The 9,478-nt window shown below is 34.1% G+C and overlaps 1 protein-coding gene across 1 annotated transcript; it reads left to right on the top strand.

The window, feature by feature from the left end:
- Positions 1-4,191: 4,191 nt before the first annotated feature.
- Positions 4,192-9,206, top strand: si:ch211-245j22.3 (uncharacterized protein LOC563798 homolog). Its single transcript, XM_051135484.1, has 5 exons — positions 4,192-4,310; positions 5,723-5,855; positions 7,898-8,047; positions 8,210-8,315; positions 8,442-9,206. Exons 1-5 carry the CDS (start codon positions 4,240-4,242, stop codon positions 8,564-8,566), a joined length of 585 nt encoding a protein of 194 aa, XP_050991441.1. The 5' UTR covers positions 4,192-4,239; the 3' UTR covers positions 8,567-9,206.
- The last annotated feature ends 272 nt before the right edge of the window (positions 9,207-9,478 follow it).

The following is a 9,478-nucleotide window of genomic DNA, read 5'->3' as shown; positions in this document are numbered from 1 at the left end:
TACTTGAAGGGAGGAAGCCACCCACCCAATCCAACTGAAATAAAATACTGCTAGGTGATGTGCACATTATCTTGCCACGATCCATTGCTCATCCGACGCTTGGCTTTGCGAACGTAACGTGTTACCCAGAAATATAAATGGGGTGTTTTCTTAAACCTGACTGAAATTTCATGGGATCAACTGTAGTGCTTGTCACACAGGTGGTTAGATGTGTTAGCCAATCCACGGTTCTGGTAAGATTGCCAGTTTTAGGGATTTCGATTGGGCAGTTGTAGCCTTAAGCAGAGGAACAGCTGCTTCATTTGCCCCAGTGAACAAGCGTTGCGCTATGCCATAACTGCAGGCTGGTCCTAAAAAATGTAAAAAGACTTCTGATTCTGTCTCCCACTCCCCCACATAGTTTCACTGTTTTTCTTAAAGGAATAGTTTGCCAAAAAAAAATATGAAAATTTGCTTAATTTCACCCTCAGGCCATCTAAGTTGTAGAGGAGTTGGAGAAATTTAGCATTACATCACTTGCTCACTATTGGATCGTCTGTAGCATATGGGTGCCGTCAGAATGAGAGTTATTGGATAAGACGCAGCTTTTCACAAGATGTTAATTGATGGACTGGAGATTACTTGTGGATTGTTTTTTATCAGCTGTTTGGACTCTGACGGCACCCATTCGCTACTGGTGAGCAAGTAATGCGATGCTAAATCCAAATCAGTGAAGAAACAAGCTCCATCTTGAATGGCCTGAGAGGGAGTATTTTAAGCAAATTTTAATTTTTGAGTGAACTATTAATTTATCGTGACTATGTTCTGTTTGGAGTGTCGTTCTGCAGTTGCACTTGGCAGAAATCGAGTACTGTACGTAGGTTAGAACCACAGACCTTTCCTATCGCTTTTGTCCTAATTTCAGCACTCTCACTCTGTGTAGCCTAGGAATTTCTTGATTTTTATATTGTTCCAGTAATATTCATTCATGCATGCCTTTTTGTGTACCCTTTGCTTTCTTTACTATTTTTTTTTTTTGTTGTTGTTCTGTTAGCTATCTAAGGGTATTGGATAAAGGTTTTTGCCTTATAAGACAGACAAAGACTTGCTCGTCGTTGTATTTCCCTTTGTTTCTGTCTGTCTTGAGTGTGTGATGATAAATGGTTTGGATATTCTGAAGACTGTTCATCATTTCCGTGAATATCTCAGTCGGGGAGCAGACGGTGGGTCGGGCCTCCGGATCTGCATGCGTGCACCTCCTCGTCGCTCTGTCTGGGCCTTTGATCGAGGCTGTTATGGAACGGGGGTCTTGTTCAGGCAGGCCCCCTTTTTTGTCTTCTGCTTTCTCCTCTTCCTTCATTTGTTATTAAGCATTTGTATGACGCCATCGCTGCTGCTGTCAACAGGTCTGGTTAGTAGCAGAGTATCTGTCTCTCCAGGCTAACATGTAAAAAGATTCTTAAATAAACAACATTAGTTTCCTGTACAAATATGCTGGTCTGTCATGTGTCAACGCTCAACCGTTCAGAGCTGTTCACAGTGCCACCAGAGAATGCAGACTTGCCCCTACATTTTCATACCCTACCATTCAATGGTTTGGGGTCTATTTGTGTGTGTGTGTGTGTGTATGTATGCATCAAGGATGTGTTAAATAGATTAGAAGTGGCAGTAAACACATTTGTAATGAATCCTGAAAGAAATGTATCTCAGTTTTCACAAAACGATGAGCAGCACAATTGTTTTCAAAACTAAGCAGCAAATCAGCATATTAGAATGATTTCTGAAGAATCATGTTTCACTGAAGATTGGAATAATAGTTGCTGAAAATGTTAGCTTTTCCATCACAAGAATAAATTGCATTTTAAAATATATTCAGATAAAAAACTTATTTTAAATTGCAATAATATATTGCAGTATTAGTTTTTTTTTTTTATATGAATTTTTCATATTAAAAAAATACATGAAATAACTTGCTGAAAATTTAGCTTTCCCATCATGAGAATAAATTACGTTTTATAGTTTATTCAAATAGAAAACAAGAAATTTTAAATTGCAATGTTTTGCAATATTACAGATCTTTTATATATAATTTTGATGCATATAAAAACAGCAAAACTGTAATGCATATAAAAAAGCTTTTAGAAAATGTAGCTTTCTCAGCACAAGAATAAATTACATTTTATAATATATTACTATAGATAAGTTATTTTAAATTGCAATAATATTTTGCATATTAGTTATATATATATATATAGGCTATTTTTTATCGAAATAAATGCAGCCTTGGCAAGCTCGGAGACTTTTTTTTTATTTATTTTTTTATTTTTTTAGCATTTAAAAAATCTTACCAAACTTTTAAATGGTGGGTGGATTATTTTATTTTTTATTTTTTTGCTCCTAACAAAAGGTTTCATTTCCCCATTAAAATGTTTTATTAAAATTTGTCTACAAAAATCAGCTAAAAAGCTCCATAAAGAGTGCTACAGTTTATGCAAAATGATTTTACATTTAAGCATGTTTTGCACATTTTGTTTTAGTATTTAAGCTTTTATGAATGGTCATTTTAGTTGTATTTTTGAGCATTTGATTTATTATTTGAATGATGTTATGAAATGTCTTACTGTACTTTGCTATACTCTAAAATATACACATTTTGATACAAATATAAATGTTTAGCTACTGCTAAATTCAATATTATTAGACATAAATACATTTTTTTTATATATTTTTATATCTGAAGGATCATCATAGACATTAAAATGGGTGTAGTTTTGAACTTGATTTAGTTAATTTTGTATTAAATATGATATATATTAAATATATGTGACCCTGGACCATAAAACCAGTCAAAAGGCTTTTTTTTTTTTTTTTTAATTAACATTTATACATCATTTGAATAAGCTGAATAAATAAGCTTTCCACTGATGTATGGTTTGTTAGGATAGGACAATATTTGGCCGAGGTACAATATTTGAAAATCTGTTATCTGAGGGTGCAAAAAAAAATCAAAATATTGAGAAAATCGCCTTTAATGTGGTCCAGATCAAGTTCTTAGCAATGCATATTGCTAGTTTTGATGTATTTACGATAGGAAATTTACAGAATATCTTTACGGAACAGTATCTTAATATCCTAATGGTTTTTGGCATAAAAGAAAAATCAGTAATTTTGACCAATACTATATATTGTTGGCTATTGCTACAAATATACCTGTCCTACTTGTGACTGGTTTTGTGGTCCAGGGTCACATATTGTATACAATTTTGTATTAATATTAAAAACTATGTAAACGTATTATTATATTATGCACATCAGCAAATAGCTACACTGTAAAAAATAAAAAACACAATTTGTTGAGTCAGCTCAAAATAATTTGTTACCCTTCTGCCTTAATTTTAAGTTCAGTTAACTAAAATAAGTTTATTCAACTTGAAATGTTAAGTTGTACTAAGTAACAACTTAGATATTTGTGTTTGCTAAACTTCACAGATGGGTAAGTAACCCAGCTGCCTTAAAATTTTTAATTGATTCAACTCAAATATCTAAGTTGTCACTTAGTATAATTTAATATTTCAAGCTGAATAAACTTTTTTTGAGTTGACTGAACTTAAAATTTGAAGGCAGCCAGCTTACAAATTATTTTAAGTTGACTCAACAAATTGTTTTTTACAGTGTAGCCATAACCAATCAGAATTGGATCAGAATTTAACGTTATACCTTCATGTTACTAGTCTAAGCTGTTGAGTGCATTCAGTGGTTAAATCAGGAGTAAGAACAATGCTGACTCAAATGTTGAGTCTAGCTAAACCACAACCTTCCGTGAATCTCTTTGATGGCTTTTATGTCCCCATTCACATTTCTGAGAATATTCACAAGCATTCTTAGCTGCATGCAAAATGGTTTGTATTTGTTAACTAGGTCAGCAGAACAAGTCGGCTCACAAGCAACTGACACACATTTTTGATACTTCCAATGGAAAATATGGAGCTGCAACCGTTCATTTTTTATAATATTATGCAGAGTTGTGACTGCTGCTGGGACTGGAGAATTTTAGGGAGGATTTTATGTGTCACTCATGTGTCTTTGAGTTAATTAATTGGTGTCATTCACCTGCCTGTCGGCCTCCTGTGGGGAGATTACTGTAGTTTAATTTCACAGATGCAAAAGAGTCTGGGTAAGAATGATTAAGTGAGAGAGAAGTAAGCTGGGCTTTGCTATATATGCATCTCTGCCGTCGTTGATTTTGATGCACCAACAAAGATGGGACAGACTGCAACCTTACCCTGCAGAAAAGGTGGTACCTACGTCACCGAGCTTTATGAATGGTTCAGGTAAGTTTGCAAAATATTAACGAGGTGATTATATCGCTACAGCAGAGCTTTAGGGACGGAGGTCGTAAAAATTGGAACGCATAAGCATGGTTACATTTCATCTGCTAGATGCAAACCTCCTTATTCTGGGTCTTTATTACTGGAGAGAAATTATAGCCATAAAATGTGTCAAGAATGCGTCATTCCATACTGAAGATTTTTATTATAGACCATATAATGCTAACCATGACTGTAAAACCATATAAACTGTATCTCAGCATAAGTAGGTCATCTACTTATTTGAGTCCTTTTTATTTGACCTTTTACTGTTGTCTTATTCCGGGAAATTTTTATTTCATGATGTGCATGATAAAACAAATGCCTTTTTAAATAAGCACTGGTAATGTAACTGTGCTTTAGAAATCATGCTATAAAGCTGAGCAAGTCTTCATTAACAGCCACCAATAGTAATTAATATTATACACTACAAGTCAAAAGTTTTTGAACCGTAAGATTTTTAATGTTTTTTAAAGAAGTATTTTCTGCTCACCAAGCTTGCATTTATTTGATCCAAAGTACAGCAAAAACAGTAAAATTTTGAAATATTTTTACTATTTAAAATAACTTTTCTATTTGAATATATATTTTTAAAATGCAATTTATTTCTTTGATTTCAAAGCTGAATTTTTAGCTCCATTACTCCAGTCACACGATCCATCGGAAATCACTCTAAAAAACATTTATTATTATGATTATGTTGAAAACAGCTGAATAAATATTTCACATTTCTTTAATGAATAGAAAGTAGCATTTATCTGAAATAGAAATCTTATGTAACATTCTAAATGTCTTTATCATCACTTTATTTTCATATTTCAAAATAAAACGTATTAATAAAGACAGGTGGGTGGAACATTTTCTTTTTACAGAGCACATTTTTAGAAATAAATTACAAGGTTTATGGTTGTCAAGAGAAATTTGTCATAAAATGTATTGTCTGTACACTGAAAAATAATTTTTGGTGTATGATTTACTTTGTCACTTTTCAGAAATGAATTGTACATTTTACAAATAATAATTACAAATAACATTACATTTTTAAGTAAAAAGAATGATAGTATTTTAAGTAGAAGAATAGTATTTTCTTGAAAACTAATATATTAAAATATTAGTGCATTTCTATTTAATTTATATATATAATTTTTTTTTTTTTTTTGAGAATTATTTGGGTCTATACAATATCTATATTACAACACTAAAACCCCCAAAGTCAGTTCATTTTTATCAGTGGTTTAAGATTTTAAAAAATATTTGTTTGATATCCATAGTATTAAACTACACTATTGCACTTTCAACTTTATAAATACCTCTATAAATTAAATAACCATAATTATTTTATAAAATGTGTTCACTTTTGTGCTTATATCTGGTAGGAAGTTCCTGAATGAGTGTCCCAGTGGACTGATCACCCTGCATGAGTTCAGACGTCACTTCTGCAACGGCACTGTGGGAAAAGAGTCAGCGGAGTATGCAGAGCAGATATTCCGCACGCTAGATAACAATGGGGTATTACACAGCTCGAAACCAACCAAGCAAGCTTTGAGGCCTGACACATGTGATGTTTTAAGCCTGCTCTTACAAAACACCGGCTTTACAAAGCATGTATGCTGACTTGTAAAAGGCAAAGACATAACAAAAGACACCAAGCCTATACCAACTGTAGAAAATGTGTTGCAAATGCAATGACATTACACTAACCTCAAGGTCAATGAATGTTTATCAATGGTTTAAGATAAGAAAATAATTTAACAATTTCAGTAGCTTAAAATTACATGGTCACATTTTCTTTTTGTAGCTAATTTACTTCATCTGACTATGGAGGGTTTGCACTTACATCACGGTTTGGTCAGTAACCCGGATGTGCGGCCATATTGGCAGTACTCAGATGTAAACAACAGCATGGATTGCACAGTTAATGTACTACTGAATATGTTATTCTGCTAATTTATGCTGTCTAAACCATGGGGAAAACATGTGGAAGCTGCTAAATAATATAGAGAAGGACATAGTAAGCAGGAAAGGGTGCAATATTTTGACAAACTAAAGTTAACAGGTGGTAAAGATGCATACAAGTAGTATTATTTAAGATATTAGCCTAATATTTCACTGGATATAAGAACTAAATGAATTTTGTCAAGATTTTTGCCTTGCCCTTGTGAAAAAACCAGCATATGCATCCCAGCATCAAAACATACCTACCAGCATATGCTGGTTTTTTCACCAGGGTGGAAATCCAGTTTGGCCAACCACAAACACCTTTTGTTCCTCAGTCAGTTTTTGCACTCTTCCCCTTGACTTGTTATAACTTTTGGCAGTCTATAGTACTCCAAAGTTTTTGACGATTAGTAAAAAAACAAAACATGACAATTACTGACTATTTTCAGCAGCAACAAATATCAAAATATGCGAGTTTTGTTCGGTTCAGTGCCGCCAATATGGCCGATTGATGACGCATCATGAAAACGCTCTATTATGCTTAAATATGATTCTTATCTATGAAAACCAATCAAATCCTGTTATTAATTACTCATCCTCGTGTCTTCCGAAACCCCCTGGTGAAAAAAACATCATATGCTGGTAGGTATGTTTTGATGCTGGGATGCTGGTTAGGTAGGTTTTGATGCTGGTTCATGCTGTCCTTTGCTGGTTTATGCTGGTCCTTAGCTGGTTCATGCTGGTCCTTGACCAGCAACATGACCAGCAAAAACCAGCAAAGAACCAGCTTAAACCAGCTAAGGACCAGCATAAACCAGCAAAGGACCAGCATGAACCAGCATCAAAACCTACCTAACCAGCATCCCAGCATCAAAACATACCTACCAGCATATGCTGGTTTGTTCACCAGGGTGGAAATCCAGTTTGGCCAACCACAAACGCCTTTTGTTCCTCAGTCAGTTTTTGCACTCTTACCTTTGACTTGTTATAACTTTTGGCAGTCTATAGTACTCCAAAGTTTTTGACGATTAGTAAAAAAGCAAAACATGACAATTACTGACTATTTTCAGCAGCAACAAATATCAAAATATGCAAGTTTTGTTCGGTTTAATGGCATTGTTTACATTAAGTGCCGCCAATATGGCCGATTGATGACGCGTCATGAAAACGCTCTGTTATGCTTAAATATGATTCTTAACTATGAAAACCAATCAAATCCTGTTATTAATTACTCATCCTTATGTCGTTCGAAACCCCCCCTGGTGAAAAAAACAGCATATGCTGGTAGGTATGTTTTGATGCTGGGATGCTGGTTCTTTTGCTGGTTCATGCTGGTCATGCAGCAAAAACCAGCAAAGAACCAGCTTAAACCAGCTAAGGACCAGCATTTAACCAGCAAAGGACCAGCTTAAACCAGCACCAAAACCTACCTACCAGTATATGCTGTTTTTTTCACCAGGGCCGTAAGACCTTCGTTCATCTTCAAGACACAAATTAAGATACTTTTGATGAAATCCGAGAGCTTTCTGACCCACAGACAGCAACGGAACAACCACAGGACCACCAGAATTGGTGTTATATATAAAAAGTGTGATATGATTGCCACTTAACAGGATGGAGTTGTGGACTTCAGAGAATATGTGACGGCTATCAGCATGTTGATTGAGGGCACGACGGTGGAGAAGCTGCGCTGGTCCTTCAAACTCTATGATAAAGACAAAGATGGAGCTATCACACGCTCAGAGATGCTTGAAATCATGCAGGTAATTGTGGCTATAGCTGACGAACTCTATTAGTTGTTCTAATCTGACTGTATCGTCTTTAATGTTGAATTCTAAATGTGTTTGTTTACGCGATTCTGGATTGCTCCACTAGAGGGCAATGTATAATCACTATTAAATATTCTCTCATGACTGCTCTCACAGGCCGTGTATAAAATGAGCGTGGCAGCATCATTGACCAAACCTGATCCACTGACTGCTGAAGAATGCACCAATAGGATATTCGTACGGCTGGACAAAGATAACAATGGTAAGCTGCATGATATCAATACAAACTACATTACTATCTAAAGTATCAAAGATATTTCAGCCACTCTTGAAATGGGCATTTAGAAGTTCAGTCTACTTATCATTCTTTTTCTTTTCATCTCTATAGCTATTATTAGTCAAGAGGAATTCATTGAAGGCGCGCTGAATGATGAATGGATCAGAGAGATGTTGGAATGTGATCCAAGCACAGTGAAGATGGAGAGGCCTCTTAAAGGCCATACAGGACTGTAAAGATGTGGGTCTATTTACATTCAGTATAAAGGAGGTCATGGCTGTTACAGTATTGATTGTGATGGGGCTGTTATGAATGCCTTAAAGAGAAGTTTGTGCATTAGTAGTATACTTGAATTAAAGGAATAGTTCACCACAAAATGAAAATCAGGCCATCTAAGATAGAAATTTTGCATTACATCTCTTGCTCACCAATGAATCCTCTGTAGTGAATGGGTGCCGTCAGAATGAGATCTTGGATGATATGAGAGTGAATACATTTTCATTAAGTTTTATTTTTTTGGTGAACTATTGCTGTAACCTGTAAATTGACACAGTGAATGACACTCAAATTAATTCTACTTCTGATGTTAGATTTTTGTTGCTTTTTAAAGCTTTCTGCTTACCAAGCCTTTATTTATTTTTTCCAAAATACAGCAAAACAGTAATATTGTGAAATGTTTTGTACTATTTTAAATAACTGTTTTCTATTTGAGTATATTTTAAAATGTCATTTATTCCTGTGATTTCAAAACTAAATTGTCAGCATCATTACTCCAGTCTTCGGTGTCACATGATCCTTCAGAAATCATTCTGATACGCTGATTTGCTTTTTAAGAAACATTTCTTGTCATTGTTATCAATATTTAAAACATTTTTTCAGGATTCTTTAATAGAAAGAAAGATCTAAAGATCAACATTTATCTGAAATAAAAATAATATAATATAATAATAATAATATTATAATAATAATAATAATAATAATAAATTAATACTTTTATCAAGCAAGGATTCTTTAAATTGATCAAAAGTGATGATAAAGGCATTTATAATGTTACAAAAGATTTCTATTTCAGATAAATGCTGTTCTTCTGAACTTTTTATTCTAAGAAACCTGAAAAAATTCTTCTCGGCTGTTTTCAACGTAATAGT

The sequence above is a fragment of the Labeo rohita genome, chromosome 18 (assembly GCF_022985175.1).
Source record: "Labeo rohita strain BAU-BD-2019 chromosome 18, IGBB_LRoh.1.0, whole genome shotgun sequence".
Classification (NCBI taxonomy): Eukaryota; Metazoa; Chordata; class Actinopteri; order Cypriniformes; family Cyprinidae; genus Labeo; species Labeo rohita.
Note: the sequence above shows the minus strand (reverse complement) of the source record. Positions and strands in the feature narration are given on the sequence as shown.

Bases quoted from the DNA above. Each gene is read 5' to 3' on its own strand.
- si:ch211-245j22.3 (XM_051135484.1), top strand. From the start codon at position 4,240: ATGGGACAGACTGCAACCTTACCCTGCAGAAAAGGTGGTACCTACGTC. The intron at 4,311-5,722 runs GTAAGTTTGCAA...TATATCTGGTAG, and splicing joins GAGCTTTATGAATGGTTCAG to GAAGTTCCTGAATGAGTGTC. The intron at 8,316-8,441 runs GTAAGCTGCATG...TCATCTCTATAG, and splicing joins GCTGGACAAAGATAACAATG to CTATTATTAGTCAAGAGGAA.